Below are 16322 nucleotides of genomic sequence, written 5' to 3'. Positions count from 1 at the left end.
CTAAAAAGATGCCATTTTAATAATGCATTGTAAAAAACTTATTGCTTACATTAAATAGCTATAGTCAAATGAAAATCTCTTTGATCTAATTTTGACTTCTTTATATTTTTCATCTTTGGCAATAACAAGTATTCAAATCCCTTTTATCTCTGTTTATCRAGTATTTCATATTTTGGAAGCCAATCATGCAGGTAGCTAACACTATATAATTTTACCTTTGTTAGAACTCAGAGGGATCTGGTTAGGTTAGTAAAGGTATGCATATACCTAAGAATTTGAAAAGTCATAGCTACAGTTCTTTCAGTGTGATAGTGGTARGTGATTGATTTATTAGGCATAATCAGTTTGAGGGGGACTTTTTTAATAGTTGGTAATTGCATTAGTAAATATGTATTAAAACTAGAATTGCTTAAACAAGAAGCACTGAAAGTCTCATTATTAGAGGCTTTAGAGAAAACGTCAGAAGAAAGTTCCATCAGGAATTGTTTTTGTATTAGACTCTGATGATTGACTAGATTCTTTTCTGATGTTTTGTCCACTCCATTTTTTGAGATGGTTATGGAAATGTTGTTCAACAGCTATACTTCTTAAGTAGTCCATAGCAAAATAAAAGGGAACACTAGAAAATGAATAACTAAAAGTGGGGATGCTTGTTTATATCTTTTAAAACAATGTCTCATCTGTATTCATTCTTCATCACAGTAGGATGCTCTTTGGTCTAACATTTTTAKAGAGCCTCTTTTCCTATTCTGAATAGAATTAAAATTCAGGGCTAAATCTGAATTTCAAGAGCCTTCTAAAAATAGTAATTCACCAGTATTTCTATGAAAGGAAGCGTAATTTTTAATAAACGTTTCTCAAGTATTTTTAGCATGTGGATTTAGTGAGAAAGTCTGTGACAGCTAGATTGAAACAGAGGAAATGAAATGGTATTTCCCAGTATACTGTAAAGAAAGGCAAGTAAGTAAATAGGAGTAGGGATCCTTTGCAGGCAGAGGGAAAGTTTCCAAATATGTTAAATAAAGAAAATTCTGCATTCGTGATTTCACATGAATGGAAGTCTCAAATTGTTCATCATGTTTCAGTCTTTCTCAATACTTATGTTGTGTCCCATAATTCATTTCATTTTTAATATTAAAGGAACTGACATATTTAACTTCATGAGAACTTAGAAATTTAATCTAAATATGAAGTAATTGATTTCAGTGGGGCTAGCACTTCACCTGTATGTTCTTCAAAATCAAGCACTCCTCATGAAGAGGTTATTTCAATAAGGATAAAAGATCTTTGTTCATATGTTCTCATAGATTATGCAAAGCAAAACTTTTTTTCAGGCTACTTTCATTAAAATACCAGATACATGGGAACACATACCCGAATAAACAAGCAGAAAAGGTACTTTTAAGTAAGTGAATGAATGACTGCAGACTGTTTAGGACAGTTAGGTAACTGACTACGTTTATTCMAGTTAGGTTATTAATGGAGACCAACCAAAACACTTTCCCTCTAATTTTTACTTTCACCAAGCAAAGACATTCAGAAAAAGAGAATGAAAAAGGGGCTAATATTTCTTCCTTATTGTGGCATAGAACTGTCACATTTGTCCTATGCAATACTTTAAATTCCTACTCTGTTTTCAGGGAAGGATACAGTCAAAGAGTTCACCTGAAGATGTTTAAATACAGAGGGGTGTGTGTAAGGCTTTTAACTGATYGAATATCAGGCATAAAAAGGGAAGTTGACTTTTTTGTATCGCCTATCATATTGTTGTAAAACAAGAAGTCCTAATATAAGTTTAAATAATTTGGTTACATAGAATCAAATTAATGAGGARGTTTGACCTTGTTCAAAATGTGATTTCAGATAGTGATTTCTTCAATGACAGCTCTCATTCCAGCCATTCTTTTCTCACTTCACTGCCGTATGTCAAAAGTTACTTTCTTGTGTGGCTACCTTCAAGACTAGAGCTTGTGGCAGGTTGTTTTTCTACCTGTTTTTTAACTGGATAACTTCACAGATCTGGTTTAGAGTATGACCAAGGTGATGGACCTCCAGAGGCACCTCATAAACCTGATCTGTTCCCCCAAAAAGTCATATGCAGAATTGATATAGTAGCTTAACATACTGTTCACAGATAACTGAAGATAGCTGGTTGGTCAGTTCTAGCTGTTTCCTTAAGAGAAGCTGGAACTGCATAAAACACATTCTTAATAATTTTCCACTGAAAATATTTGCTGTACACATTTTGTATRGACATGAATGGGAGAGGAAGTAGTATGCATTGTCATAAATGGTATGAGAAGTGCCGTGCATCCTTGCAAAGAGTGGGAAATGACTTGAGACACTCTCCTTCATAATATAGGTGTGTGACAAGAATGTCTAAGAGTTCCTGTTGTAATGAAGGGTAAATAGCATAAACAATTCTGCCCTTCCTGATGAAGTTTTCTTACACAGAAAAAGTCTTTTTAAATTTTTATTTTGTTTTCCAGCAAAACATCCAAAGACGTTGGAGGAAAATGCCCCATTAAAAAATTCTATAAAGATTTTGAAGGACAGGAAAGAGAAAAACATTTCCCAAAAGCTYAGTGTGTAAGGTACAAAAACCACTGCTACTAAATTCTTAGTAGAGACCCTGTGATAATCATCACTACATGTGGTGGATATGATTTCAGTTATAGACTGACAAAATAGTTGCAGCACAAATGCATGTCTTGCCTTCATTTCATACCGAAAGCAGTAACAGTGATTCAGCAGCAGTGGACTAGTCCAAGAGTTTTAAGACTTTCAAGCCTTGGTTTGGCACTGCTGTTCTAGTGCTGTTTATGCCAACACTAGATGTGTCAGACACATGATACTGAGCTTCTGGAAGTCTGGAAACAATCTGCCTGATATTATCAGCATTCTCTTAAGAACCAGCATTGAAGAAGAAATGCCAAATTATAAGATTGTGATTGCAGTAAGAATAGCTGTTAGATGAGAAGCTGGAAGAGGTCTTTACAGCTTAACAAACGTAATACTGAATGTGCTTTTATTTTTCCCTAAATATAGAGGGAACATTTGAAAAAAGTGTTTGTAACCAAGTCAGTCTGCTTTCAAGTTAAGAATGGTGTCAGTTTTATAAAGAGATCATCTCTTTTTTTTTTTTTTAGAGACAGAAGGACAAAAATAGTAATCGATGTTAATACTGAAGGAAACCCGGGGTGATTGAAACAGGTAACAGAAGAATGTTTCTATTAAGATGACTTCTGGTTGAGTAGTTTGCAGTCATCTGGACAGGAGAGATTTAACCAAATCATTGTACCTTTATTCCTCTGTTACGCAGCTGACGTAGTAGGGCAAAGCAGGCACACGTTGTTGTGACTGGCCCTGTTGATCTTGAGTTGTTGGCACTGTTTGCACTGGGATTAAATGAGGGCAGTTTTCTGTGCTGAGAGTATGGAGCTGCAGGGGGCTGTAGGCTACTATTTTTTTGTGTGTCTGTATCATGTGCTCTTCACCTTTAGGTGAGATTTGGCCATAATGCTTAGTATAACTTCTTCCTACTCATATAAACACTTTCATTTCCTAGTCATTTAGTGCTTATGATCTTCACTGAAGAGATTGACCTTGGAGTCATCAGTGTGCAGTGACTACAGAACTGTTGTTTTTGTTCTTCTCTAATGTTTTTTCAATAATCCTGTTTGCACACACACATGTTCATAGAGACACATTGTTTTGTAAGTAATTTTTTAAGCCTCCCTGCATATAGCCAGTAGGTTTTATTTTGCTGTTCAGTACAGAAGGGAGATGGTTTGTTAAGCATGAGCATTGGTTTCTTTAGTTACAATAAAGAAATCCATCCCTTCCAAATCAAAACCCTTCTGTAGCAATCTATCACTTAAAGGCATCTTACCCTAAATTTTATTTTCATTTTGCTCATACATGCTTACATGCTACACTGTATCGTTTTAGGATTTAGAACCACATGGTGACACTGATTGCTATTTTAAACTAGCCTCTCYTTTGGATATCAGCAAGATCATCTCAGGGCCATCAGGATTATAAATACTGTATGAGAAGGTCAGGTTTAAAGTTTCGAAATCTCTACAAGAAAGCAAGCTTAATTTCCAATCCCATTTATAAAACCTAATGAATTTRTTATCCTACAGAAGCATCAAAAGAAATCAGCTGGAAATTAAGATCAAATGACATCTGTTCTGTTTCATTCCTGCTGTAACTCGCAAGCTAACTTGTTTGTCATGAACTTCTTTACAGATATAAGAGAAGTTATGTTCATATCCTTGGATCACATTGCTTCCCACAGGGACATGACTAMACATCTTCAAAAGAGAGGACTAAAAATGAGCTGACATCTATAGGCTGTTTATGTTTGACTTCCTTTATTTTAGGGATTCTGCTAACCTTAATCAGAAGGCTTTGTCCAGTATAGCATTTTGTATCAATATACTTTGAATTAATTATTTTCTTGGCATCATCTGCTGGAGTTCAATGTGTGTTTTATTGTTGTAGTGGTCTTTTATAGTAGAACTTTTACATGGTTTGACAAAAACTTACATTTAGTTTGACAGAAAATAACTAAAGGTTAGGAGTGTCTAGTCTGCCCACACTGACTGCTGTTTAGAACCACAGTGGAATTAGAGGTGGCTTTTCAAGTTCATTTTTCAAATATTTAGGAAGTTCTAGGTCTGCCTAGATGTTAGGGTCCATTTTCATTTTTAATAATATTACATTGCTAATGTAAAATATGACTGACCTACAGTTTAGGTTTTTACATTAGAAATACTTTACATATTTCTTTAAAAGGTCAAAGACTTTGCTCAGCTCTTCTGAAGAGTACTTTTATTCATAATCATAGTAGTTATCTCCTTAGGCTGTAGAAGGTCTCTTTTCATGGGAATTAGGAGTTTCTGAAAAGATCAGTGTTGTAATTAGTGAGGTGGATTTTGTTACTCTTATTAGACAGTGAGAAAGGACACAGCAGAACAGATATGAGAATCAGACATATCTGTTATATACAGCATTGTTCCTATTCAGAACTAATGTTGCAAATATAACCCTTGAAGAGTGAGACAAACTAGATTCGGCTGCTCTGTGTCAGGAKGTAAATACTTGCAACTCGCTCCAGTTCCTCGTCACTACTGTAGTTCTAAAAATCACTGCTCCTGGAGTTCTTCTAGTCTAAGTATATTTCTGATTATTTCCTAACCCAGCTCTTTCCAATGATTTGTGTTTTAAAAWATATATATATATAGTTCAGTTTCTTGGAGCTGAGTTGGGGGCTATAGGTCATACTTAAACTGGAAGAAATTAGGTAAGAAAAACTTCTAGCAAAGGAAATTGGAGCAAGTGCTTGGGGCAGCAGCCTCCCAGCCTGAAGGTACAGCACTTCCAGTCTTCTAACAAAAGCTTTCATAAGCACGTGATTTTTTTTTTGTAAGGGTCTGAGTGTTCAAAGCACTTAATGCATTATATTTGTCTGGTTTGGGGKTTTTTTTGTTTGTTTGTTTTTAAACCATTGACAGTCTAAACTGATTTACCGTAGTATAAATAAGAGAAATACTGTGAAAGTCAGTAGATTTGTACTACTCTAAAATTCATGTAAAAGCCAGTTATACTGACAACACTTTAGCTACATTTATTCAAGTCAACTCCAGGAAATTACTAATCTAAATTAGAAGTAGCCATCATTTAATTAAATTTTAAAGCAAAAGAAGAAAGAGGAGAACTTATTTAATGGTGTTCTTATTTATTCAGAATCAAGTATGAAATACTATAAATGCAGGAAAAATGCTCAATCCAGATAAGAAGATGGAAGTATTTTATAGTATGTTTCATAGTATAATAAAAGGTGTTTGGCCTGCAGATGCAGTTACATGCCAAAAACTGCTGGTAGAATTGGTAGAGCTGGGATACATTTTATTAAAAGAGGTGGCCATGAATCATAGAATGTGTTTTCAGATCCCAACTTCCCCAAATTGTTATGTTGWAGCTGCCATTCTAATTCATAGGTTATAGATCCGTAGATTATAATGCCAGAAGGGATCATTTTGTTATCTTGTCTGACTACCAAGGACACAGTATTCTAGTAGCAGTTGCACCACTGCCAAAAGGAGAGGTAATACAATCTCTGTACTCCTACTTGATATTCCCATTTATACATACAAGGATCATATTAGGCATGTAAGCCAATATCCTGTAACTGTGTTCAGGGACCTCTATATACTTCCTAGCATAGAGAGCTCCCATCCAAAATTTGACCTACCTTTTTGTTTCTAAGTTATTTGTTTTAAATGTCATAACATATTATACATTCTTTGCTCATACCAATTGACTGTGGAGCTCGGGTTGCTGTGTACTGGTGGTTTACCACTCAAACAATATKTATGTCAGCTGCAAATCTTCAGTAATGAGTTTCTATTTTTCCCATGACATTGATTAACATTGTTAACTAGCAGAGGTTGAGAACTGATCACTACTGGGAACTGTCAGAAACATACCTGCTTGATGTTCATCCTCTGGTTACAGTTACATTTTGAAGCTATCAGTCAGGTTTTAGGGCATTTAATATATGCTGTGGTGATTTTCATACCAATCTAGTTTGTTAATCAAGTTATGCCCAGGCATTCTGGGGAGCATTGAGTAAATGAAAGACCTTGAAAGCAAAGCAGTGCAGTAACCAGTAGAAGCCAGCACTGTGTCTGGAAACGCTTCTCCCATCACCTGTGCCCAGCAGCCCAGAAAAGCCATACGTAAGTGCACATACACACACAGCTGAGTCCATAGGCAAAACCCAGCATATACAGATTGCAATCTGTTGCACGCTGCCTGGCTGTTTGGAGCAGGCAGAGATGTGTCTGAGCATCAGGATACACTTCACCCCTATTCAAACATGTGTAGCATGAGATTAAATGGGGGCAAATAGTTCCTGCTGCAGGTGCTGAACAATGTCATTATGGCTCTGAATGGAAACTTTTTGTTTCTGCCTTGGGAGGTTTCACCTTCAAAGAATAGTAAAAGTGTGTGTGTGTGTATTTGGATGGATTTGTTGCATGGTGGTTTTTGCAAGTACTACTAAAAAAAAAAATTAGACTGCATGTTCCTCTCTGCCAACCTATTCATAATAACTATTAATTCCTTGAAAGATAGTATTTATACATGCATACAGTTAACACTTTTAAGATGTGATAGCTTCTCAATGTATTGTACTGATACAATGTTTATGTCCACGTACTATAGAGCTTTGAGATGCGAGAATCAATTATCACAAAAAGATCACCACTTCAAAAGGTTGGAAAAGCATATTATAAATAAACCACTGTACTAAAAAAAGTAACTGCTGAAGAAGACAAGTATGATTTTTAGAGACCTGGAAGAGTGCAAATGATGGAAAATACATTTATCAAAATCAGGTAGATCAGTGGACAGTGCTATGAGGCACAGCAGAAATGCTGTGAGCTGGGCCYGGATATTAAATGGAAGCTCTTTATGCAGAGGCTGCATTTGAAGCAAGGGCCAAGCAAAGAAACCAAAAACTTCTTGGTCCAAGTGGAAGCATCCTGAGAGTCTACAAAACTCTGTCACTGTGTACATTAGTGCTGACACGGCTTTAATGAAATACCATTTGAGAAGAGAAAGAGTTTACAAGGTTGCGGTATCCCAGATAGTTTTCTCCATCTTCCATCATGTAATCRGATTAAGCCCATGCAAGCTAATGTGGTATATTCATCTAATGTATCAAATGCAAAAGAGTGGCAAACTACACAAAAATGAGTGTAATCAGGCCCATCCAGCCTGAGAGAACATAAATGAGAAATTCTCCTTCTCTCCTGCTAAGGGGCAGCATCTTTTCTGTAACTGTTTGAGGCTAACTGATCCTGTCTCTYGCTGTCAAATATCTCCTTTCCACATGGTGGCTGATCACATGGCCCCTGACTTGATTGAAGAGCTTCTAGCAATGTTACAGCSATGAGACTTAGCCAATATGTTTAGCATTCCTACCAAATGCAGGCCCACATCCAAGGCTGTGGATGGGTCTCTGCTCACCTCAAGCCATCATTTGAAAGGTGATCCCACTCTAAGCGAAAATCTTGAAACGTTGCATTTGGTCTGAGCCAATTCCCCCCTTTCCTAATCATGCTGGGGGTTGAGTAGCTGTCCTTGTAAATTCTCCTGTTCTTTTGAATTGGGGACTAATTAGATTCAGTTCTGATTTTTGCCTCCAGCAGTATGTTTAGTTGGAGCAACATGAGGTTTGTTACAGCCTTAGAATCAAATTGTGCTACATATGTCCACTTTAGAAAATAAGTACCTACTATTACCAACAAAGGTTACCAAGATATATTTAATTAAAGAGATGAATGCTGCAAGCATACAGAATGTACAGTTGTCTCACTGATCTAAGTTGAGATGTRGATATCTATTCCCTGTCAGAGCCAAAGCTCAGAGCATTCAAGAATTGATATTTCATTCAGGTATCTCTCTGGAAATGCATTTCAATACTTTATATGGCCCTCAGCCTTTGGGCTTCATTTGTACTTTGTTAGCAAAAGAAATGGCTCATATAAACCCTATGTTGACTCTCAGAAATTAGGTAAGATTAGCACAGAAAAAGATATCTGTGACATCTGAGGTATCTGACTGCTAATATGCTGCTAAATTATCTATGAAGCTGAACTTGAGAAATGTATTTCATGAAGATGACCAGGTAATAAATAAAGCAGCCCATCAGCCCAGATGTATGTTTTGCATGTTTGATCATATCTTTGGGGCTATTCAATATTCCATTACCATTTTAATTATATTAGTAGAAATTTAATAAATTCAGTTGTAAAAATATACTCAGAAAACACTGTTTTAGGAAACACAGACCAACAAGGGCAGCATATAAAAGCAGTTCCAGAGCTGTCAACACTAGCTTTAAATTTGAAAAGTGCTATTTGGTAAGATCTGTCACTGAATTCTTGGTTTAAGTTATCTGTCCAGCGGGACTGAAAGTTATTCCAAAATTTTAGCAAATACAGGCTGCATGATACCTGCTGATATTTCTGTGCTTCAGTTTTTTTTTGTTGTTGTTGTTTTATGATGTATGCCAGCTTTCAGTGCTGCTAAGGACTTTAAATTAATGCCCCTTTTTAAGGATTTGCTAAAGAAAGGGACAGCRTTTGTTTGGATATGAGTTGTTCAAGAAACATTTGGAAATCATAAACTGTCTTTTAKAAGCACTCACACCCTGGTATATCCCAACTTCTAAAATTTTAGCATRCAAGAAGACACTGCTGACTGTAATTTAGGAGTGGTATTATCTCAAATTGYGAGTCCTCAAGTCTGATCTCTTATTCATATTCCCGTTGATTAATAAAAGCAGAGTATAACTATAGTATTAGCGACAACTACTACTTTGAAGGAGCCTGGTTCCCCATTTTTTCAGGAAATGTGAAAATTGGTGTTTGTAGTAGAGACTGTTAAGCCAGATGGAGTTCATTCTTTTAAATTTGTCATTCATCTTGTATAGGCAAGCAGAATAGGAAAGCTAACTGTCTCAGAAGCAGAAGTTATGTAGTCTCTTTCCCAAGCCCTATATTTCTATAATAAAATAAGCTARTGTTTCAACCATTGCAGTCCATCCAATCCCTGACCTCTTAAATATCATGTAGAGGAGTCTCCTGCATGATTTTTTAGCCTGCAAGATAGTTTGGTACCTTTAACTAAATCCCGATTCTTACAACCAGCTTATTATATCAGAGAGGCAAGCTAAATACCCAAGAAGGTTTTGCTTTTTTCAGTATTCTCCAGACAAGTTATAACTCTTCATTAGCAAGACACTTGGGAGTCCTTTCCAGCCAAATGATCACCTATCCAGCAGTTTCCTAAATCAAATGAAATTTGTGCATGCCTGAATTTTCCATGTGCTGAGATATGTCTGTTACAATTTGTAATCAGCCCTTCTGTAGCAGCTTATCTTTCTAAACATCATTGTTGAGCTCTAAGCTTCCAAAAGTTCATAATTACTTTTGTCATATTTAAAGGCATATTTCTTAATGTTTCCTTCCATCCCTCTGCTTTAAAAAAAAAAAAAAAATCGAGCTTTTCATAACCTACATCTTTTATTTGCTTTATGTTGTGACTGGAAGTTTCAGCATATATCCACATTTTGAAAGGAACATCAGTTGTTGTTTTCTTGTGTATTACATGCAAACAATTAAATGAAACTCTGAAATAATGTGTTATATTATCAATTGTTATGGCTAGGTATCCTTTCTAGCAGAGTTTGCATATAACAACTCTGCTCATCCAGGCAAAGCTCTTCGTTGTTTGCAAATTACCATTTCCAGTCACAATCTCAGTTCTTATTTCAGTAGATTCCACCATTCCAGACGTGTCTACATCATTCAGACTTCATATCAAATTCACTAAGATTTGTAATCCTTTTTAGAAAATAGAAGGCCTGTAACACCAAAGCAGATAGGTGTCAGGTTTCTCCAACCTTATCAGTAGAAGAAAAAGTTTTGTCACTGCAAAACATCTACATCCAGAAAACTGGTTCTTTAATTTTTAAGCCTCTTTGCTGTTCCTGTTTCAATCAATTCATAACCTTGATTTATCCACCTCTTTACAAGCTTGCCTGTTGTCTCATCATCCTCTCTTAAAGACCTTTTGGAAAGATCAATTTCTTGAGGAAAATACCAGCTCCACTCTTAGGTTTGGTAGATGATCATACAAGGTGTGAATTCCAGCAGACTCTATAAAAGTTGTTGAATTTTTGCTGTTGTTGACTGGGAAGATCCTCCCTTGACTGGGAGATTCTGTGAAGCTACAAAGGCTACACGTGCTCCCAACTTTATAAAGACCATCCATCTTGAACACCCAGAGAAGCATTAACCATTTTGTGGGTGGGCAGGAAGAGCTTCCACTCAAAGGAAGATATTGGGTGTTGTAGGCTTACCCCAAAGACATCACAATGCACAGAAGATGCTTGAAAAGGACAGGCCTGTGTAGGCACATGAGGCACTGCTTCATGGTTGGTAGTTACGTTAAGTTTTGTTGCCAGAACACTTCAGATCTTTTTTAGTTCCCTCTGCCACTATGCATTTGCTCTGCCTCAGTCCTGCCTTAGCTTCATGGTATTAACCTGCTTCCCAATCCTACACGGTGCTGCTGAAATCTTCGGGCCATATTGTCCTGTCTAAGCCCTTTTTACAATACTGCAGTGTATCAAGAAACTATAATAAGGTGGAGAAAACAGTGACCTAAGACATGAAAGCATGAATAAAAAAGATTACCTTGCCAAATCATTTGCTGAGAGTTTGAAGTGGTGATGTAAGTCCATTAATCTTGTGTTTCTTTCTGTTGCAGGGTGGGAATAACGCAGGCCATACTGTGGTTGTTGATGGGAAAGAATATGATTTCCACCTATTTCCTAGTGGCATAATTAATCCAAAGGCCATTTCTTTTATTGGTAAGACACATTCTGTACTTACTRGAGGAAATAATGTGGTGGGTAGCTGCAACTGCAAAAGCAAGCAAAGGAAAACTTACAGATAATTGTCAGTAGGATTTGCTTTAGCTTCAGCTGTTTGACTTTTGTTTCACCACTGCTTTAAAGTGAAGAGTTATTCTACATTCAGTGTCATTTTAGTCTCTTACTAGAAAAATGAAAGTAAGACCCCTCTTTTCATCTTGGTCTTTCTTGTTATACTTCACAATACAAGTTTGAATCCTGCCCTCTACTTGCACATTCCTTTTATACATTCAGAAATATGAATACTCTACTTTGAGGACACAAAAACTAGCACTTAGACTAAAAAAATAATACTGTATAACTCTAGCTTTTCTTTCCTGACTTTCCAGAAATAGGCCCTAAGATGCAAGGATCTGCTTGGAAGGTCATCCTTCAGTTTCTCTCTTTTTGCTCACTTTACCAGCTCTTTAAGCTAATGTCATATTTTACTGTAATATTTGTATCATAACATCAGGTTGCAAATGGCATCGTAAAAAAGTTTGCATTCCTTACTGGACATTGCAAGTCTAAATTCCTAAGGTTTTACTTAGCCTTTTTATGAATAAAGATTATCTCTAGTATAAACTGCACCTTTCGCAAGGCTGGTCTAAAATATAAATAAATGGATGCATAGGTTTTACCCCAAGTTTGGTAAGTCTATTTCTCCTCAAAGAAATTGCTTGTGGTATTTCAATAATCTATGCTCTTTTGTCCTAATTATGTATCTGAGTTTGAAAATTTGGCACTGGGCATTAAGAGTGTATTTAAGTGATAGGCAAACTGAAATGTTATACTTGTCCAAAATTAGGATGCTTTCTGAAAGAAAAATTTTTTACAGAATATGCAAGAAATGAATGTAAGCTTTACTGAGTCTCAGATCTCTAGTTCCACTTTTGTTCCATTTGGTGATTTCCAAATAGATGATTGAAATATATGAAACAATTTTGGATTTTTTTTCTGATAAATATTGTGTATTGTCTTGCTTTCCAATTTACTCTTCTGTCAATTAGCAAGGAATAGAAGTAAGTTATCCTAAATTTAGGCTGCAAGAAACTGTTGCGGGTATTTCTGATGTTCCCAAGAAGGAAGTAGCAGCTGTTTTCAGCCCACTACATCTAATCTTCCACATCTCATCAGTATGCTGTGTATTCCTTGTGGATTTTAAATTGTAGTTCAGTAGTAGGGAGAAAGCATTGCTGATGTATTACAGCACAATTTTGAGCTAAGTTTAAAAAATAGGTGAATACAGAAGAAAAATACTATAACCCAGACTTGCCAGTGTTGTAAGGCCACTGATTTCTTTGAGCTTTCACCAGTGAACAGCTGAGACTAAAGGCCTGGTGCAAAGTCCACCACAATAAAATAAAAGGATCCACTTACTTCTGCTGACTTTGGAGCAGGCCCTACACTCGAATCTGAAATAAGCAAGTTCTATATTTCTGATTTCAGCAGGCTTGTAGCTATTTACCCAAAATGAAGATTTATCTGTAAAAGTTCTCAAGAGCACTTCGTGGGAAATGTGAGAAACCTAGTCTTACTTTTTTTAATAAGATTGCAGACAGCAAGTGTTTAAAGGCATTACGTGCTAAGAATGGGTATTTTACTTCTTGCTTTAAAATAAATCATTTATGTTCCCAAAGGTAATGGAGTGGTTATCCATTTACCAGGCTTGTTTGAAGAAGCTGAAAAGAATGAAAAGAAAGGTTTGTATCGAGCAATTTTTAACCTTTCCTTATAATGGCACCTAATTTAAGGGCTTTTTTAAACCTTCTTTTCTGACAATAAATATTCAGCACAATAACATTCTGGATTTTAAGTAATGAAGCAAAAGGTATTAAAAATATTAAATTGTTTTGTAGCCTTTAGACAGATTTTCAAAAGCAATGTTTTCATGAAATTTCATGGATTTTATGACATTTTGCTACCACATTAGCTAGAAGATAAAATCCTGATGTTTATGGCAAAGCTTCCCTTGATCTCAAAGGTGAAGATTTAACCCAGAGTTTCTTTGTCCCAGTTTCTGTGCCCAAAGATAAACTCTGTTAGCCCTGCTTTGAGCAAGGATTTGGACCAGATAACCTACTGATGTCCCTTCAAACTTAAATTGTTCTGTGTTTCTATATGTAAATTCAATACTTTCTGAGATACAAACAGAGCTTAAGTGATTTATCACATTAATAATTAAGCAAGAATCTTATTTCCTTAAAAAAAGAAAGGATTCATCTTGTTCAATTTATAAGAAATGTATGTGAACCATATCATTCTGTCACTGTAAAGAAAAACTCCATAACAAAAGGAGAAAGCTGAAAACAATAAAAATGAAAAAAGTTTATTATCAAAAACATTGCCAAAGTTTGATATTCACCTATGTTTTATCCATTTTGTCTACAGTATTCTTAACAAGAAGCTATAGAAACTAGAAGAAAAATATAGAAAAACTAAAAGTAAATCTCCAAGTTTGACCAGTCAAAGCAGCTGAAATCAGAACACTTTTCTTTATATCTTCTGACAGGTTTAAAAGATTGGGAGAAAAGACTTGTTATATCAGATAGAGCACATATAGGTAAGTGATGATTGAAGGGGGAAGAAAATTCACAAATGATAGCTTAGCTCATGCTGCTAAACTACATTATCCTGTAAAGCAGTCGTGTTTGATCTAATAGGGTTTCTTTCTAAGTTATGTAGCTGAAAAATAATATTGGATTTTGTACCCTCTAAAGAATGACGTTTTACRTGTTTTCACAGAGTTTTAAGCAGTACTAACTCTGTTTTAACATGAGAAGGCCTATGCACTACCAGTAATAACAAAGGCTGTGCGTTTAGTCTTGAAATTATAGATGTCCGTGATTTCAAGAAGAATGTTCTTCTCCTTTCTCCTTTGGTCTCCCATTGTGTCATCTGGGCTTTCTGTTGCAGTGTTTGACTTTCACCAGGCAGTAGATGGGCTCCAGGAAGTACAACGTCAAGCACAAGAAGGAAAAAAGTAAATATTTTCAGCATCTTAATTTCATTAATAACTATGCAAAATTGAAAAATGGATATTACTTTGGAAAACAGAAATATAATATGTCTGTAAAAAGGCTTGCTGTTGTTATTAATTCTGTGGCTTTTTTCTGCTCCTGCTTATGTTAGTGAAAAAGCTCTTGAGGTATTACTGAAGGCAGGATCAGAACTCTTCCGTATTTCCATTTTCCAGTTCTCTGCACCACACACAGGCATCTTGAAATTCCTATTAAATCCTCAAATTTCATTTCCAATAAAACGATGCTTCCAATTCAGTTTTTATCAGAATAGTGATGCTTTCCTGAATTGTGCCTGAAGTGTTGGCAGGATTAGGTTCTGTACTGGTAGCCATTTATTGCTTATTCAGTTACTCTTCATGGTGATATTAGTTTCTATTTTAATTTAAATGTTATATATTAGCACACTATGTAACTTAGCATACTTTATTATTATGACTTCTGAAAGAACAGAGGTTTATGTGAATACATTTGTCTACTTTTCTGTTAGTTTCCTATCAATTTTTGATCCTGTTGGACAATTTCAACCAAATTTAAGACAAGTAGAGATCTCAAAATGACTATATTTCTAAAATGCATGTGAAAATAGGCATATGAGTAGGGAAAGAGCTCTGTTTCTATCCTCATCAAGGTAAAGGCTGCAGTAAGAGCTCATAGGGATAGAGATGGTATGAATAAAGCTTCAACTGGAGTTTGAATCATAGTAAACAAAAAAGACTCAGCTACAAGATTCAAAGCTATAGGAAACCCCCGTTTCATCTGTCTGATCACTCACAAAACTGGTTATTGTTTACAATGTTTACATGGTGCTGCAACTGTGAAAATGTGAGAATTACATTTTGTTCCTGTTGTTTTTTATGAAGGACGTAGAAGTACTACAGTATAGCATAGTAATCATCATTACTGTATAATATATGTATATACACAATTACTCTCAACTAAGCTTGTCTCAGCCTAACCCAAGGCTTAATCCTTTACTGCATACCGTGAATGTTAGCAATATTTGTGCAAATCTGCTGAAGCATAAAAACTGACGTATATTTATTAATAAAAATTATAGAGCTTTAGTGGTTTTTTTTAATTGTCTCAGAACTCCTGCCCAATATATAGCACATTGAAGAGTTTTAATAAAATTACTTAGCATAAAGCATATTTTTGCATATGTTTATTTGTTTTGGGGCTTCTTTTTAATTAGTATTGGCACAACAAAGAAAGGGATTGGACCAACATATTCTTCCAAAGCTGCACGAACAGGTCTTCGAATTTGTGACCTCCTTTCCGACTTTGATGAATTTTCTTCAAGGTACAACTATTTTCACTCAGTAATATATTAAAGAGTAATACATTTTGGATAACAGGTTTGCTTTTTAAGGAGATGTTTTTAAATTTGCGTAAGAATTTTGTGTATAAATCTTCTAGAAGGAGAAGAAAATTGGAAAGAATGTGTGGCTATTTCCTGTACTTCATATGGTCTGTCGTCATTTAAAATGAAATTTTGTACATTGGGAAATGCTCTGACTGAGATATCAAAGTTCTGTGTACTTTCTCTTTATAGCTGTCAGGATATGCACTGTATAATATAAACTGAGTTCTCGCCAAACTCACAGAATCACAGAATGGTTGAGGTTGGAAGGGACCTCTGGAGATCATCTAGTCCAACCCCCCTCTCAAGCAGGGTCACCTAGAGCACATTGCACAGGATCACGTCCAGCGCGTTTTGAATATCTCCAGAGAAGGAGACTCCACCACCTCTCGGGGCAACCTGTTCCAGTGCTCTGTCACCCTCACAGTGAAAAAGTTTTTCC

General features: G+C 35.8%; 1 protein-coding gene across 1 annotated transcript in view; it reads left to right on the top strand.

The window, feature by feature from the left end:
* Positions 1-2848: 2848 nt before the first annotated feature.
* Positions 2849-16322, top strand: part of ADSSL1 (adenylosuccinate synthase like 1) — a 25278-nt gene continuing 11804 nt past the window's right edge. The window contains exons 1-6 of the mRNA XM_026075943.1: positions 2849-2956; positions 11353-11455; positions 13138-13200; positions 14010-14060; positions 14414-14480; positions 15713-15820. Coding sequence (XP_025931728.1) covers positions 2849-2956; positions 11353-11455; positions 13138-13200; positions 14010-14060; positions 14414-14480; positions 15713-15820 — 500 coding nt within the window. The remainder of the gene's footprint in view (positions 2957-11352; positions 11456-13137; positions 13201-14009; positions 14061-14413; positions 14481-15712; positions 15821-16322) is intronic.

The sequence above is a fragment of the Apteryx rowi genome, unplaced genomic scaffold (genome assembly GCF_003343035.1).
Source record: "Apteryx rowi isolate R43461 unplaced genomic scaffold, aptRow1 scaffold_415, whole genome shotgun sequence".
Classification (NCBI taxonomy): domain Eukaryota; kingdom Metazoa; phylum Chordata; class Aves; order Apterygiformes; family Apterygidae; genus Apteryx; species Apteryx rowi.
This window is presented reverse-complemented; position numbering and strand designations above follow the sequence as displayed.